The sequence below is a fragment of the Leishmania panamensis genome, assembly GCF_000755165.1.
Source record: "Leishmania panamensis strain MHOM/PA/94/PSC-1 chromosome 25 sequence".
NCBI lineage: Eukaryota > Euglenozoa > Kinetoplastea > Trypanosomatida > Trypanosomatidae > Leishmania > Leishmania panamensis.
Genome location: NC_025871.1, coordinates 371,553 through 388,456, shown reverse-complemented (window position 1 = coordinate 388,456; position 16,904 = coordinate 371,553). Strand labels below are relative to the sequence as shown.

Below are 16,904 nucleotides of genomic sequence, written 5' to 3'. Positions count from 1 at the left end.
GAGGAGGTAAGGCGCAAAGAAGAGGAGGGAAGAGAGGATCCGTGTGCACATAGAGCGATGTACGCGGGCGCAGATATGTGTGTATGTGTGCATTGCGCACTCCACCACAGCTGTGGTGGGAGAATGACAACGATAGCGCTCTCCCCACCTCTCACCAAGAAGCGGAAGATTACTGGCATTGTCCACATCACCCCTACGTTTTGTTCTCCATCCAGTGCTGGTGTGCCTGTGCGTATACGAGAGGGTAGTGGTGGTGATGGTAGAGCTGCTGCTGCTGCACGTGCTACGGATGTGAGGAGGCCCGTCTGGGACACTTCGTTTTCTCTTTTGCGCTGCGTTGCGGTGTTTTGGGCGGCGGCGCCTCTTCTCGCCACTCTCCCCGCTAGCAGGCAGTGAGAAGGGGAGGGGGAGGGACACCCATCCCGGGAAAAAGAGAGGGGGAGGAAAATCTGTGACCCAACACACACACACACACCAACTCAGTGGGGAAGAGGGGAGGAGAGCGCATCACGTCTCTTCTGTAGGCCAGCTTACACCCTCCTTAGCTGCCGCCACCACCTCCTTCCTCTTCATTCTTCTCTGATCTTAACGAGATACTTAGTAGAAGTCCTCCATGGTGAAGTCTGGGGGCTTCTGCGACGAGGGTGTTGTCAACGGCGCCGCGATCGATGCGGCTTGAGTGGTGCTTCCTTCGGCGTTGCTGCTGCTGCTGCTTTCGGCGGCACCGAGCGACAACGCCAGCGAGTTGGTGTCCATGTCGATTTCCGCTGACACCGGTGGCGGCGAGGCTGCTACCGCCCCTGGGGCACTGCTTACCCTTCCGGTGGCGCTCTCGTTAACAAAGGCGCCCGGCGTGAGCCCACGAGGCTCGATACGGACCCCCTCCTCCTCCTCCATGGCAGCAGCAGCCGGGATGTAGTGAATGACGGCAGCCATATCACGGTTACCCATCCCAGATTCTGCGGCTGCGCCAAGCATACGCAGCGACGCGTCCAGTACAGGGAAGCGCTCTTCCTCAACCTGACGCCCTTCACTGCTGCCGTCACCCTTCTCGACCTTTGGTAAAGAGGCGTCCAGCAGCGCGAGATCCTCGAGGAGGTTGTCTATGCTGGCGCCAGAGGATGGTGCCAGCTTGTCCGGGTTGCGCACCAGGTCCTGCATTGTTGGCGCGTTGCGACGCAGCATCGTGCTCGAGCCCCACGAGGCATCCAAGACTTGGATGAGCTTCTGGTAGTCCTCGATACCGAGCCGATTTGCAATCGTCATAGCTTCTGCAGCGGCGGCATTGTGTGAGGCCACCAACGCTTGAGAGAGCAGCTTCGCTGCGGTACCGCTGCCGTTGGCACCCATGTGATGAATGTTGTCCGCATACATACGAAAAATCGGCGACACCCGCTGCACGTACTCCGCAGGGCCGCCCACCATGAGTACGAGCTGGTTGTTAAAGGCCTGCTTTGGACTGCCACTCATCGGGGCATCGAGGAAGACGGCGCCGCGTCGCTCTGCTTCATAGGCGCACTCGCGCGACAGCGCCATGTCCACGGTCGTGTGGTCTACGATGATTTGCCCAGGGCGCGAATTGGTGACGAGTGCCTCGTCGTCCTCCAGGAGAACCCTCCGTGAGGCGGCCCGGTGCGCTAAGGTCAGTAGGATGACGTCACACCACTTGGTCATGGTGCTGTAGCGGTTGTGGATGCGCATGGCGCAGGTGGCGCCATCGGCGCTCATGTCGTTGCACACCTGCCGTGCCTTGCTAAGAGTGCGGCTGTGGATCTGCAGATACATAGCACTGCGTGCCTTGAAGGCGAGGTTTCGGGTAATGGGAATCCCCATGTTGCCCATGCCCACCACACCCACATTTAGCGAGCGCTTAATGGTTGTCATGGGTGAGGGTGCTGACGAAAGAGGGGGCGGGTGGTGGGTGGGGAGGAGAGATGGATGCGAGGATGGCACTCTTCGCAAGAACAGCACAGAGGATGCTGCAGTAGTTGATGCGGTGGAGGTGCAATCGAAGGGGTGAGTGGGTGGATGTCCTCTCTTGTTCTTTCCGTGTGTCGAGGTGTATGTGTGTGTGTGTGTGTGTGTGTGTGTGTGCGTATGCTTGTGTTTTTGGGGAGGGGGAGGGTTCTGTGAAGAGTGAGGAGAGCAGGGTGTCCGTGCACATATACTTCTGTTCTTCTAGCATCTGCGCTGTGATGCGCATGCCACCGGCATAATTTCCCACGCTGCTGTATGAGAGCTGCAGAGAGGTAGTGGAAGGGTTTAGGGCAGGCGCCGCATCGCAAGTATGCCGCATACTCCCCCCCCTTCTCCTCTTTCCCCCATTCACACAGAAAAGAGCTGCTGCTGGGACGCACGCGCCACCTTTGCGCTTCTGCTGTTGCCGTCCGCCTTCCCGTTTCGCGTGATTCGCGCACTCCTTTCGCCTTTCCACAGCCCTCTTCTTTGTGCCTTCGTCGGTGTGTTTGCCCTTACGAAAGAGAAGAAATATGTCCAATACGTTAGAGCGCCATACGCTACCACATACACCCCCACACACTCGCGAATAACGGCACCAATGCATGCGCAGGAGAGAAGAGTTGTCTCTCTCTTTCTCTCCTCTGAGAGACGGGAGGAGCGGAGAAGCGGCGGCTGGCGAACAGAGAAGAGAAAACATCGAAAGAGAGGCACATGTACATACCTACGGACTGGAGGCACCAGCTTCACCTAGCGTCTCGGCATACACATGTACCCACAGACCTACACATTCACTCACACAGCGATGCTGTTACAGCTACTCCTGTTGCATGCCATTTTCGCAAAGAAGACCCAGAGATGCAAGGGTTAGTGAAGCTGGCGACAGTGTGTGCACGAACATTGAGGGCGCGTCTCGTGAGAGAGTCTCTCTGTGCCTGCGTGTCTCTCTCTTTCGCCCGCTTTTTTTCCATCCCTGGCGGTCTTCAGGCCTCTTCTACTTTTTCATTGCCCTCGATCTCGCTGCTGCTCTCGTTTCAGGACTTTGGCATCCCCACGATGCGGTGACGTCGGACACTGAAGCATCGTTTCCGCAGTGTCACTGGGTGCGAGAAGACAGCGAAAAGGGGGGAGGGAGAAGGTGGGGCAATGGGAGCCGACAAATATCGCTGATAGCTGCGATTGCTGGTCTTCGCGGAATGAGGTGAAGCAACCGAGCAACAACGAAAGGAAAATTCACTACCACAGAAACTAGTCAGCGTGGAGGCCAAAAAAAAAAGCCCCTGCCTGTCCTCTCTCGCGCTCCTGTTTGCGTGGCCTTTTACTCTGTCCGCAACTGTGCTGACGTGCCAGAGCATACCGCGCGATGCACACGTACCCGTGTGGGACGCGCCTCACGCGCCAAGAATGACGTTGTTGATCGGGATAAACACTAACTTGACGAAGAAGCCCAGAAAGCCCATCATTAAGAAGCCAATCGCCGCTGCCATGGTGGCCGTCGTGAACTCGTTGTAGTTCGGCTTCTGGCACTTGCGCACCAGCATGCGGCTGTTCTTCGTGAAGGCCACGATGGGGTGGAATAGAATGTCATCCAGGAAATCCATCTTTAGGGCAGGGAGAAGAGGGGTGTAGGGGAAAACAGAGTTTGCTGAGGGGCGGCGGCAACAGCAACTGTGGCGCTGGTAACGATGGTAATTGCGGTGTACTGGCGTTTCAGGGTCTCGTAGTATGGCTCTGGTGTAGTGGCCGCGTGCTTGTTTGGTTTGCCGCCGTGAACGGCGCGTGATTACCGCAGGAAAGAGTAGTTCAGCACCGACGCAGGCGGAGGGAGAGGGGAGGGGGGGAAGGTAATAGGAGAGAGAGGAGAAACGGGGCTCGTAAGAAGAGGAGGCGCACGGAAGTGCCTTCCTGCCATTCATCAATGGGTGGTGGTGATGGCACCCGCCTTGATCGAGTCCGCGTATTGTCTGCTGCTGCCTCTGGCTCTCACCACGCGCAGAGTCGCTCAGCCGCGCGAGGAGGAGTCACTAAGATAGACACGGAGAGAGAGACGTAGCACACGTCCATCCAACCCACCCGAGCTGCTCTTTGACTTTTCCTTCCTTTAATTCACCCTTTCAATGACGGCAGTCGGTTAGAGCGACAGCGGCATTCATGGGGAAGGGAGAAGCGAGGATGAGGGGGTGGCTGGATGAATCGACAAGAGCACGTGGGCCGTGATGTGCGCTTGCCACATCACGGCAGCGCTTTCATGTTGTTTTCTCTTCTCTGCCCCTGCACGTGTGACGAGGATGAGGTGAGAAGAGAAGACAGGCAAAGCCCACAACACCCACCCACCCACCTCCACAGACCCACCCACCTCCACACACACACACACACACACACACATCCAAAGGAGGACGAAGAACAACGAGGGCTACACCACATCGACGAGGCGATGGTGCCACTACTGACGCTTTGATTTCTATGAGTCGTTCTATGAAGGATTGGTCGCTCACGCGCGCTTTCACCTGATACAGGAAGGGGAAGGGGGAGGGGAGGGAGTCTTCTGGTCTCCTTTGCCAGAATAAAAAAGAGACACACCCTTCGCCCTCTGTTGTAGTGCTGCAGACGTGGCCCGTGCACCCCCCCCCCCCCCCCCACCCCCCCCCACACCCACACACATACGTATGCATGAACAGGGTCTTTGGGTCGAACCCTCTACACTCCCACACTTCTCCAGAGCTCACGTTCTACGCCGACGGCGGGCAAATAACGAAAGTGCTACCGCTACTGCAGTTCCACCTAATTCCGTCTTAGGGAGAGGGCATCATGTCACCTGCAAGGAAGCTGTCCTGCGCATCCACAGCCGGATTGTCCTCCTGCTGCAGGAGCGGCTCAATGCGGGCATCGTGGTCAGGCAGAGCAAAGAAGACGATGCTGCAGCGGCTGCTGCTGCCCTTGGCGTTGCGCACACGATGGGGAGTTGCCTCGATGAGGCCGCCTGTCCACTTCTCCAGGAACAAGCCAGCGTTCACAAGAAGCGCGTCCTCAAGCACCGGGACAGCCGTGTAGGAGCCCTTCTCCTCGTCCCACACCTCCAGTCCCCCAAGCGAGTCCTGGGAGAGCAGGGTGATGGTGCTGAGGTCTTTGTGCGTGTCGAGGCGCACCGTCACGTCCTTGTCATCGTTGCTGTCCTCGGCATTCCCAGTCCTCACCAGAGGCTGCATTTTGGCCCCCTTGCGCCGCAGCACTTTCACGCCGTCCGGGTTGTGCGCTGATCGTTGGTTTTGAATGCTGACGCCATTTTTGAGTCGCACCCCTTCCCCAAGCCGCGGGTAGTACTTGGCTTGCAAGTCGCAATCGCGCTTCTGGTGGAACGACGTGAAGTACTCCAGCTCGAAGTCCGTCGCGGGGTCCGGCCCGCCTTGCGGGATGGAGGGACGGATACCGAGACCGCAGCTGATGTGCCGCATCACGTCCATGCTCACCGTGTAGCAGAGGTCGTAGTAGGCTATCATCATGTCCTTGAAGTCGGACATGAAGTTGTCGTTGCGGCCCATGCCCGGGCTGAGGCTGTTGCCGACTGTGGGGGTTGAGTTGACGTGGTTCAGCAAGATGTCCCACGGGTTGCGACGGCTAATCATGCTCAGGTACTCACTCTCTTCCCAACCAGCTTGCTTGTAGTAGTCACGCCGCAGCACCGCTGGGTCAGTCACGTCGTCGCGGCCGATGGAGAAGCACTCGATGGCGTCGTCGATGCCGCTCGCGCCGACGTAGCGGTAGTAGCCGCGGAATCCACTCGGGGACTTGATGCTCTCCAGTTCGTATGGAGAGAGCTGAGTGCAGTTGTAGTTGTGAAGGTTGTTGCGCTTCAGGTTGCCCTGGGCGGCGGCGTCGCGCAGGTGCAGGACATACTGCTCGAAGAAGATGCGGCAATCACGGTGCAGCTGGTCGAAGATAGTCTTCTGTATGAAAGGGTGCTGAATATAACAATAACCGTGGTCCTGCAGGGACTCGAGAAGGGCATTGCTGGCCGACTCCGTTACGTTGCTCGGGCCGCGCCCGATCTTTACAAGCGTGCCGCGAGCAGGAATAGTGGCGCGAAGCATGGCTAACCGGACACACACACACACTCACACCCAGAGAGAGAGAGAGAGAAATGCGCTTTTAGGCAGAAAAGAAGCTAAAGAGAGCACGTAGTGCGAACAACGACAGGCGTGAGTAAGCGAGAAAGGGGCGTGCTTGAGCACCGATCGAATGAAAAAGTGCAAGTAGGGTGGTGGTGGTGGACGAGGAAGAGGGGCACGTAGGGTGCACTCTCTCTCTCTCTGTCTGTATCTATAGAGGTGCTGCGCTGTGTACTGTCCGCTGCCTTGACTCTCGCAGTGTCTCTGTTTGCTGCTCGTTTCCCCCCTTTGAGAATGGAGGAGGGGGAGCGGGCGGATGGGCAGGTGGGAGTTGCACCGGCACGCAAAAACCGCCGCGGTGGTGAGAGGGAGGGGGAGCGTAGAGAAGAGAGCAGAGGAGAAGAGTGATCGCAGTCGAAACGGCCACTGCCTACGATGGCCCGTCTTTTGAGATGAAACAAGCAGCAAGCACCAAAGAGAGAAATACACAGGCCACCACGCCAAGCCTCGCGTCCGTTAGCCGTCTCCGACGTACCCTCGTCTGGTTGGTGGGTGCACACTGTCGTTGGGCGCCGGTGGTGCGTGGATTGCAAGGCGGAAAACCCTCGATGCCACGAAGCGCCTCTTTTCGCCCCTTTCTCGCTTGTCTGTGTGTGTGTGTGTATCTCCAGTGTACACCAGGCGTGTGCGTACCTCTCTTGTGTTTTCGAGGAGTGAGAGAGAGAAAGGGAGAGGGGACGGGGGAGGGAGGGAAAGAGGTCCTCAACGTGTGGCCTGTCCCGAGCTGCGTCTTCTGGGATGAGTGGCGTGGTGCTGCTAATCGTCCGGATGTGGGGCTGCTGGGCGTGGGGAGGGGGGCAGTTCTTAATGCCCCGTTGCAGGAGCAAGAAAATATGCACAGGGTGAGCGCAAGAGTGGCGGGCGGGGGGGGGGCAAGAGCGGGGGAAGGAGGGTCGAAAAATTATGAGTAGTAGGCCTCATGCCCTTCTGATTTTTCTCTTTCTCTTCACGCATGACCTTATATAAGGGGAGGGGCGAGGGACGCCGTTCAGATGCCCTTCCGGAAGATCAAACCGAGAGATGCCGCGCGAACAAGCACTCCATGTGCCTCGCTTGGCTGGTCCTATGTTTCCCATTCTCTTTCCACCGTGCTGCCGACACACAAGTGGGTGGAGGGAGGGGGATATGGTGAGGGAGGTGCCAGAGGAAGAGAGGGGGCCTTTCAGAACAGTAGCATCCAGAAAAGCCGAGTTGGCAGCTCTGCTTCCTCCTTCAGAAACTGCACCCTCCTGCTCTGTTCTTCTACTGCTGACGTTCCTCTCCCAGGCTTGGTGGCACTCGTAGTCCGCCGCAGTGGCAGCCTCCCTTCTCAGCTCGCGCTTCTTTTTTACTGGCGTTGTTGTCTTCTCCACGTCAGCACGGAAGCGCGCTGGAGGCCGCCACTGCGCACCGCCCACGCGCGTCTTCTTCATCGCTAAGGCACCCCAAAAGAGAAAGAGAGACACGTGTCTACAGGCGCGTGCACATACACACACGTATACCGCCTGTCGTGGCTCTTGTGATAGCACCTCCTCTCCCCTGCTCGGTCCCACTACTCTCCAGGACACGAATCTTTTCTATGAAAGGGAAAGGAGGGAGGGAGACCCAAAGAGCGATGTCTCTGCCTCAGAATGAAAGTGGGGGAGGACGGCGGCAGAGAATGGAGGGCCGGATCGAAAATGGCCAGAGGCGGGGCCCCAGCAAGAGACGCACCTGTGGAAGCTTGGCGTGCAGATCTGGAAGAGGGGTGACACTGTAAGCTGTAGTAGTCACGTGCTTCTGCAGCTTTCCACCCGTCCCGCATAGACCACCGTCGCCGCTGCCATCTCATGTCCAGCCGCCTCTCCACCTCTGCTTCGCTACTCTTATGCGGCCGCAACGCCAACCTATCGGCGCACCTGCTCGTCCGTTACGCAGTCCGGTTCGAAATGCGGCTTATGTCCGCTGCCTGCTCGAGCAGCGTTTTCTTCCAATCCAGGCTGGCCCCCTCATAGAAGCTGCGCTTGTGGATCGGCTTCCGATCTGCTGCTTCGCGTGCTGCCTTAAAGGCTTTGTGTGATAGCCTGGTGAGGGCACCTTCTTCGCCGTCGACGTGGTCTGCGGTGTCCTGCATGAGCTTTTCGTACGCACGTGAGTAGCGGTCGAACAGGGCGCACTCACGCTTCTCCTTTGCCTCCAGCAGCGCGCTCGGCTTTGTATAGTTTGTCCCTTTAGGGTTCTCGGCGGACCAGTGCCGGGACCTGGCGAGGGTGTCATACTCCACCACGTCGCCATTCTCGGCGCTTGTCAGCTCGAAGCGCGTGGGCATAGTGATGGTGAGTGCGCCGGTCCTCGCGACTGCACGCGTCGAAGTTGCAACTAGCATGGCGGATGCTGCGGGTGCGACACTCACTGCAGAAGTAGCGCAGGTGCTGCCGGGATCCTGTGCACGCGGTGTTAAGGGGCTCACCTGCTCCAACACGCCTTGCTGTCCGTCAACATTGTTTATCGGCTGCGTCGCTAGCCACCCCAGCTGGCCTCCGTTTGCGCCTTCGTTGTTCCTGGAGGCGTAGAGAGAGAGGTAGTCAGGCAGCTGGGACGGCGGTGGCGCCGTGCGGGGGACAAGAGAAGAAATTCTGGCGTAGTTGGCACTGCCGCGCAGAGGCACGTCAAGCTCGTTCGAGTTTGCGATTTCCGGCTTGCTAGTTTCGAACTCTGAGAGATGCGACTGTAGCTGGGACTCCGTGTGGTTGCTACGCAGATATGACAGTGATACACCTGCCGGAAGCCGCCGGAACACTTCGCCCAACATGGGAGCAGGTGGAGGTCGGATATGCGGAACAGACTTGGGGATGCCACCGACTTGCGCCTGTGCGGAGTTGTTTTTGCTTCGACGGGTGTCTGACATTGGCGGTTCCCCGTCCACGAGCTCCTCCCACCCGACATCTCTCCGGGCCGCCCCACCGGGGTAGTCCTCCGCCTTGTAGGCCATGATGGGCTTGATGAGGCTCTCCTCCGGCTGCAGCGGCTCCCCATCGAGCTCGTTACACTGAATATGATTTGGCGGGGTTACCGTATACGTTGGAGTTGGCGCAACAGCGGCGGGGCGCTCGACCGCATACGTCTCAGTCTGCTTGTGCGGTTTCGCGGGCAGGTCGTTGTCCGATGCTGGTGCGTTTGGCTGCTGCCAGAGCGCCGTGAGGGACTCCTGGGCGTGATCGTTGCGGGTCTGCAGAGTGGCGAGCTGCTGCCGAAGCTCTTCGGGGAGCTCTTCTGGACTGGAGCCACCGTGCGACGATGTCATCAGTCTTCAGCTGATGGGTGCCACAGGATTGAGAATGAGGAGGGGGGGGGTGGCGGAGAGGATAGCAGATATCAACGACGGTGGAGGGGAGAGGGATAGCGGAAAGCAGCGGTGTTGTATGTGAGGGTGAAGTGGGTTGAGTTTTCATGTGCGTACTTCTAGAGGTCAACACCCACTAAGACACCCACACACAGGCACGCACGCACAAATGGGAAGAGGGGGTGCAAAAGAGGAAAAACGACGAACGACGTCTGTAGTGCGTAACAGCGCGCAGGGGAGGGAGGGAGAGGGAGGGGGAGAAGGGGAGGGGGGTCCGAATTGGTGTGACCCCACAGCGCTTGGTTGGATATCCACGCCGCGGTTCTCACCGGTAAGGCGTGGCGAAGAATACATAAAAAGACCGAGGCGAGCAGAGCTGAAGAGGGAGAGGGGGAGAAATGCTTGACTGAAGATGAGTTGACTCGCGCGTCGAGATCCAAGAAGCAACGCGAATAATGACAAAGAATTGGGGGACGGGGGCACACACGGCGTGAGGACTGCAGGGAATGAATTGGCGGAAATGGGGAGAGGGAAAAAGGAGAGGTGGCGGGTGGGGTGGGGCTGAGGGAAGGTGCGAGTGAAAGGAGTGAACCGGATGCACCGTGTCTTTGCCGCACGAATTCCACCCGAACACACGAGGCGAATATTCAGAAAAGAGAAAAGCAGGTGAGGAATGGGCCCAGGTTGATACACAGGATGGTTTCTTGAGTGCGTCTGGCGATGCTTTGCTTGACTAGGCTGATGTAGTTGAGCAGTGCCACGTATGCATGGGCCTTCGCTACAGACACACACACATATATATATCTCAGCTAATGTGGAACAGGATATGTGTTCGGGTGAGTCTTACGGATTCTTTCTAGCCCTCTGTCTGCATTGCTCCCTCTTTCTTGTATGCGTGTGTGTACATGTGCCACAGTGACGGTGCAGGGCAAACTGAGGGGAGGCAGGAGAGGGAAGGAGAAGAGGGAAGTTGAACTGATGCTAGTCAGGTTGAGCCGTAGGCTCAGGAAGAGGAAAAGGGATCCAAGGGAGACCATACGACTCCGCAAACCCACATATGTGCACTGAGTTGAAGACGTTTCATTGAATTCACAGTACTGGACGCGCCTGCTCATGCGTGCGCGCGTGTATGTTATCTGTGTCAGGAAGCCGAGGCTCAGCAGCATGAAAGAAGACAACAAAAGGAGCCTCGCCGTTACCATCATCGCCACTTATCAACGTCGGCATCATTGCCCCTCACTGCTGCTATGGTTGCTGCTCACTGGGTAAGAGGAACCCGAGTGTAAAGAGAAAGGAAGAAAAGAGGAGCGCTCAGGAGCCCCCCCCCCCACACATGCCGATGAGCACAAGAAGCAGACAAGAAGGCTAGGCGCCACTCCCTCCTCCAGCATCGCAAGAGGGCTACACACAGCTCACCGCCAGTTGTGGCATGCGCACGGCTACTCAAGGCACACCCGTGTACAGGGTAGAGCTGGGAACCACACACACACACACACAGAGTCCCACTCTCTCACTTGCCTTCCTGCTGTGTGCTTCTTCGGGGCGAGTGCTACCACTTGCGCAGTACATAGGTGTTCCAGTACTCCTTCATCATCTGCTTGCAGTTTAGCTGACTCATTTCCAAGAAGCCCATCTTGTGAAGGTTCAGCCGCGGCTTTGCCTCGGGGAACTTGCGCTTCGCTCCGTCCGCGGCGAGGAAGCGGAACATGGCGAGACTGCGCTCACACGACTGCACTGCCACAGCGATCTGGTCTGCGTCACGCAGCTCAGACCCTTCGCGGAACTTCTGCCGCAGGATAATAATAAAGCGCTCGTTCATCTGCGCGTGTTCGTTAAGGTCGCATAGGGCGCTAGGTGGGCAGAGGACGGCGAGCTTGAGCCACTGCCGATAGGAGCGACACACGCGGTTCGCATGCGGGATGCCGGGGAGGTTAGTTCCTGCGTCGCGGATCACCACCTCTGAGACGGGGGCGACGAGGGCCTTGCTACGGACAATACTGCCGCCCAGAGCGTAGAGAGGGGCACTAAAGTGCAGCATGACGCACGCTTCTAGGCGATGATGGGTGCCGCAGAGAGGGAAGGGGAAAGGGAGGAGTCAAGGTAGCGCAGACAACCACAACAGTTACATTAAGTGAACAGACGCGCTCTTCAAAACACGTTGGAACAAGAAACCCCAGGGGGTAAACTAGGAAGAAGAGAAGTCTAGAAGCCAAAGAAACTGTCGCCGCTTTCTACCGCGTGTTACTGACCCGCACACAGATATAGACTGACACCCAGACCTGCTGACACTGCTGCTGTTGTCTCTTAGGGAGACGCGCTATAACGCCTTAGTGGGCGTGTTGATCTGAAAAACAAAGCAAGTTAGCTGTAAGCATAAGAGAAAGTCGCGTAAGTGGCGGCGGCGATGGTTGCCGCGCGACGGGGTGATGAGGGAAGGTAAAGAGATGAGAGAGCGTGATGTGTAGTCCCTGGTGTTCCTGCTAGTCGCATGCGGTTCTTCAGCATTCTGCCATCATTGGGGGGGGGGGGGGGAGATACATTTCGCCTAACCTTCGCTACGCTCGCGGGTCTCACACATCCGCTAAGCACACCGTTTGTCCAGGACCGGACCTCGTCCCACGTCGTCGGTCCTCCTAGCGCCGGAGTGTGCGAGGAGGCAAGGGTAAAATACACCCTGGCTGGCTGCCTTAGCGCTCTCCGACACGTCAACTCAGCAGTCGACTTGCGTTGGTTCCGTAGGATTGTGGTGCGAGGGTGTAGCGGAAAAGGGCTCAGTGCCGGACTAGAAGCCCCCGCTGTGGCTCTTCCTCCATGACTGCTTTAAAGGGCGCTGATCCCGCACTGAGCCCGGCAAAGAAAAATAAAAGCTGAGAGACGTCTGTCACCCGCCAGATCGCGTTGCCACCTGCAGGGACAGCCTTTCAAGTGCCTGCCCGCATAGCGGAGACTTCTCAGACCCGAGTAAAGGCAGTGCCGAGTCGTCGGCGGGGCGGCGCGTGATACCTCGAGTGGTGCCGCAGTCCTTGGCGAGGCTGCGCGGCAGGCCATTCACCAAGCGTTGCTGTACTGCAATGTAAAAGAGCGCCGCATCTACGCCCCCTCTGATAAGTAGAGGCGTCTTGTGTGCGCGCGCGGCCAGTTAAGCCAGTGGCCTCTTCCGACTCCGCCGAAGCCGTGGTGCGTCCCCTGTGCTGCCACGATTGCAGAGTGACCCGTGGCCGGTGCGATGCGCAGTGTCCGGTCTCTGGCGTCCACCAGCCCTTCTGACAGCAGAGACTGCAGACACGGCATCACCGCTCGGGGCTCTGCGTGTGCCGAATGCTTCGCTGTGAGGTACCCATGGTTTGTCAGCGGGTCCTCTCGCGGCAACGGCGCCCCTGTCGCATACAGCCCGCAGAGCTTCGCACCCTTTCCATGGCGGGTCGTGATGCGCACACTGAAGTCGCCGGAAACTATCCGAGTCCTCGGATATTGTCCCATCCTTCGTGCGGCGTGTCCCTCCATGCCGCCCGCTCTCGCTGCGGAGTGCCACGCCAGCTTCAGGACGAGTGCGGCGCGCAGCTGGGTTCTCCAGAGCTCCTTGTGAGGTGTCTTCGTCTCCTTGAGGTGCAGCGAGGCAGACGGTTCGTCTTGGTTTCTCGCCCGAACCTCCTCGCGGCGCTCGCTGCTTAGAGCTCTGGCGACATCGATCAATCGCATTGGTCTGGCTGGCTCCCGTGCAGGGGAAGGTGGAGTGGGCCCACCACCTTTTACTAACACAGGGGCTCTTGAGGCGGTTGACCACTTCCACTCTCGCACCCCTGCCGCCCGCACGCCCAGGTGGAAATGATCGCCTTCGCCAGGTCGCAGCTCAGCAGGGTGCTTGCCATCAGCTGCAGCTCTCTCAACCATCGCATGTGGCCCGCTCGACCCGCTGATGATATCGTTGCTCATGTCACCGCGCTGACATGTGCGCGTCTGTCCGAGTCGACGCACCGCCCTCGCGGACAGGCGTGCCCATCACCCACTCGCCTGCCGTCCGTGTTTTCCAGAAAGGGAATCGCCTCGCCGTAGAGCGCCGCGTGTTGCTCACGAAGAACCGTGCCCAGCGACTGTGTCGGCTGCGTCTTTGCTAGGCCTCTCGTCGACTGCCAGGAAAGGGGTCAACCGGCTGCTTGCCTTCTTCGCCTGCCTCCGCCACTCCTCGCACCTCTGTTTGAGTTGCCGCAGTGCGCAGGGCATCATCCTATTTCCCCTTCCTGGCCGTCTGCAAAGTTGTGGGGCGGAAGAGCACCGCTGTGTGGTGGTGTTTGAGGACGTCCTCCTCGGCAGCCACGCCGCCTGCCATGTTTGGTGCTGCCTCCCCGAGAAGTTGGCCATTCAGCTGGGTCAAGCTGCCTTGTCGAAAAAAAACAAAGCGTGTATTCCACTTCTGCGGTGCTTCGCCTTTGCAGATGCTTTCATGGGGCGATTGTGTTGGGAGGGTGACAGGGAGTTGGCAGTGCAGGAGAGATTAGGTGGTGCTGCAGAAAGGTGTAGATGACGAGGAGGGTGAAGAAATAAGGCGGCACTCCTATTCTCTTGTACTCCGCTGACCCTCACACACTTTTACCTCGCCTTCCTATCGGCACCGTCGCTCTCCTCCCTGTAAGTATAATCATTTTTGTTCCACTTTGATCAGTCCTCGCTCGAGTGCCGCTCATGAGCTTCGCAACAGGCCCTTAGCTTCGTACGAGGTTGTGCCTTGGGAACAACGCACGCACCCGCGTCTACATACGCACTTCCAAGCATCTGTGGGGAGAACTGAGCCACAGGGGCCTTCGCTAAATACCTCAAAACCAAAGTGAGATGACCACGCGCATATAGAGAGCACGTGTGATGGTCGAATACGAGTGCGTGCCTGCGTGTGCGCGAAAAGGAAGAACAAAACGACGCAGTGGCGGCCGTTTCGGGTTGCCTCAGCAATCGGTGGTGGTGGTGGTGGTGGCGCTGTGGAGAGTGAATGAAGAAGAAGCGAGGGAGAATAGGGCTTGTGTCTGCATGAGTGAGAGGCGCGCTTGGCTAAGAGCGATATACACCCCCGAAGGCTAGGAAAAGGGCGACAGCGGTGGTACTAGTCTATGTAATGACCCGTTCTTTCCCCGGTGATGAGGGTTCTAGTCAGATAGGAGGAAGGGGGAGGGAGATGGTCAGTGGGTGTGACCGAGAGCAGTCTCCCTCTTCCCTTTCCACACAGAGCCTCCCTTGAGGACGCCGCAGCCTGCTTTGCTCTCCGCTGCACACTGCCCAGAGAGAGAGAGAGTACAGGTGTGATGATCCTCTACCAACTCATCAGAGCCTTTCGCAATTACGTCTCCTTTTCTGCAAATCTTTCGGCCTTCTCTCTTCTCTCTCTTTTTGATATTTTCTTTTCGCTTGGTCTTCGCGTGGGGCCCATTTTGAATGGCGATTGTGCATGTCTGCTCCCCCCAAGACACGTCGCACGTATGTTACATTGACTCTAAACATCCGTCGCCTTCTCGCACACACCCAGACACACACACACACACACACACCCGCAGCTTCTCTCTCTGTATCAGCACCCCCCCTCGTTCTCTTCTCTCTTTCTCTTCCGTGTGGGTGCAGGGAGGGACGAGTGGGGTACAGAAACCCAGGCTGGGTGTGCCTCTGTGTGCGGGGTTTGCGCTCTCCAATGAGGCCGCGGCGGGCTGCCTTGGTGGAGCGTGGGCGGTGGTGAAGGGGGACGAGGAAACATAGAACAGAGAAGAGCAGCGCTGGTGCCCAAAGCAACAGCGCCGGGAGCAAAGTCCAGAGAAAAAAGTGTGTGTGTGTGTGGGCGGGGGGGGGGTGGAGGAGGCAACGGGACCAGCCCCCTTCTACGGACGCAGCGCCCTCCCCCCGTTTGACCCCTTTTCTTTTTGTTGTTCATTCAGCGTTGCGGCTGCTCCGTCGAAGGCGCGTTCCACTGCACATGCCAGGGGCGCCACAGCGGAGCTCCCTCTACCGCCTCGAGCAGCAAGGAGGTAAGGGAGTTGAAGAACAGCAGCGGGTCGGCGAGACATGCAAAACCCAGGGCAGATGGAAACCTGGGCTGGGGAGGGAGGGAAGAGGAGGGAGGAGGGAGGCACAAGGCTTCTGTGTGAAGGTCGGAGATCGACAAGGAGAGCCCGTAAAAGGAGCGGGTGCTCGAGAAACAAGTCGGGAAGGGAGGGTTTGTTCTATGCGAAGAGAGGGAGGGAGGGAGGGGGGGGGGAGCTACCCGACAAGAGCGACGACAGGGTAGACGCACCCACAACATCAACTGAAGGAGGGCGTGGGCAAGCTTGCACCTACGCCTCAACGCCGGAGAGAAGAGAAGGCCTAGCCAGTCGCTCTGTTTGTTCGTTCCCCTCCCCCCCCACACCGACGGGAATACCTCCTCAGTCGGTGGTGCCGAGGAGCGCCACGCCACGCATGCGCCAGTACGCGTCATCCTCGGCAACTGGCAGTCGCACGTCAAATATCCAGTTGTTGTCGGAGCGCGACGGGTACTTGTACACGGGGCAGCGGTAGTATTCCTGCTTCGTCTTCTTCGCCGCGCCGGGCTTCACCGCCTGCACCAGCGCCTGCTGCGGCGCTTCCTTGTTGAAGGCGGAGATGAGCAGCATCGGCAGCTCACGGTAGAGGTCGCCAGGCAGCGGATCCTTGAGTCGCTTGTTCACGCGATCCCACATGGCACCCTCAAGGTAGAGGCCATAGATCACCACCTCACCCTTCTCCGTGCGCAGATCGTCCGCCTTCGCTTCCTGTCCTGGGCGGTATTCGGAGCTGCGCACCTCTGTGCGGGCTTCAACCTTGTCCAGCGCCCACGGCACCGCCTCGTTGGCGTGGCTACGCGTGATTTCCTGTCGTACCGACGTGAGGAAGCCCTGCGGGTTGAAGAAGCCGGGCAGCCAGTACACCGGCGGGCGGCCGTTGCAGGCCCACACGTGCAGTTGCTCGTAGCGGCGCACAAGCTCGGCAATCCAGAGAGAGATGTTTGGCGACGGCCACCCCACCGCCACCCACGCTGCCGGCACACGCGCGTCATACAGGGAGTTGAGGGCGTCCTGCAGAGCCGGGGTGAGGATGATGGTACCAGCCACTGCCAACTTCAGGTCCTGGCAGGTCCTGCGTACTGTCCGGATCGTGACGCTTAGGCGGTCGATCTCTTGTCCGGCGAAAATGGAGAGCGGCTGGCGATCGCCAATGTGAGCCTTGCGGTCCACTGTCCAGTCGCTTGGGAGCAGCTTAAGGTAACTCTCCGCCATGGAGATGACCTTGTCCTCACGCGTCACGCCGCCGGTGGTGGAGGCGCCTCGCGGCTGCACGTCGAGGATGGTGGCAAGCACCTCCTGCGCCTGCCGAGTACGGTAGGTGATGTCCTGGTTGGGGTGCATCTGAAACGCCTCCGGTGTGTCGACGTCCGGGTACGTCTCCCTAATGAACTCGCGGTGCTTGTTGATGTCGTCGAAGAGCGGAAT

At 58.6% G+C, this 16,904-nt stretch overlaps 6 protein-coding genes across 6 annotated transcripts in view; all 6 read right to left on the bottom strand.

Annotated features, from left to right (window-relative positions):
* Positions 1–597: 597 nt before the first annotated feature.
* LPMP_251050 (dehydrogenase-like protein) lies at positions 598–1,884 on the bottom strand (the record flags this gene model as incomplete). The annotated part of the gene is made up of 1 exon (XM_010701372.1): positions 598–1,884. One exon carries the CDS (start codon positions 1,882–1,884, stop codon positions 598–600), a length of 1,287 nt encoding a protein of 428 aa, XP_010699674.1.
* Positions 1,885–3,347: 1,463 nt separating this feature from the next.
* LPMP_251040 (protein transport protein Sec61 gamma subunit, putative) lies at positions 3,348–3,557 on the bottom strand (the record flags this gene model as incomplete). Its single annotated transcript, XM_010701371.1, has 1 exon — positions 3,348–3,557. One exon carries the CDS (start codon positions 3,555–3,557, stop codon positions 3,348–3,350), a length of 210 nt encoding a protein of 69 aa, XP_010699673.1.
* Positions 3,558–4,748: 1,191 nt separating this feature from the next.
* Positions 4,749–6,044, bottom strand: LPMP_251030 (oxoglutarate/iron-dependent dioxygenase, putative; the record flags this gene model as incomplete). The annotated part of the gene is made up of 1 exon (XM_010701370.1): positions 4,749–6,044. The coding sequence occupies one exon, from the start codon at positions 6,042–6,044 to the stop codon at positions 4,749–4,751; it is 1,296 nt and encodes a 431-aa protein (XP_010699672.1).
* A 1,966-nt stretch (positions 6,045–8,010) lies between these two features.
* On the bottom strand, positions 8,011–9,384 carry LPMP_251020 (hypothetical protein; the record flags this gene model as incomplete). The annotated part of the gene is made up of 1 exon (XM_010701369.1): positions 8,011–9,384. One exon carries the CDS (start codon positions 9,382–9,384, stop codon positions 8,011–8,013), a length of 1,374 nt encoding a protein of 457 aa, XP_010699671.1.
* A 1,588-nt stretch (positions 9,385–10,972) lies between these two features.
* On the bottom strand, positions 10,973–11,461 carry LPMP_251010 (hypothetical protein; the record flags this gene model as incomplete). Its single annotated transcript, XM_010701368.1, has 1 exon — positions 10,973–11,461. One exon carries the CDS (start codon positions 11,459–11,461, stop codon positions 10,973–10,975), a length of 489 nt encoding a protein of 162 aa, XP_010699670.1.
* A 4,360-nt stretch (positions 11,462–15,821) lies between these two features.
* The window catches only part of LPMP_251000 (dynein heavy chain, putative), a gene marked incomplete at both ends in the record, with an annotated part of 14,154 nt that continues 13,071 nt past the window's right edge, over positions 15,822–16,904 (bottom strand). Inside the window, one exon of the mRNA XM_010701367.1 lies at positions 15,822–16,904. This exon is cut by the window's right edge and continues 13,071 nt beyond it. Within this exon, the coding sequence (XP_010699669.1) occupies positions 15,822–16,904 (1,083 nt within the window).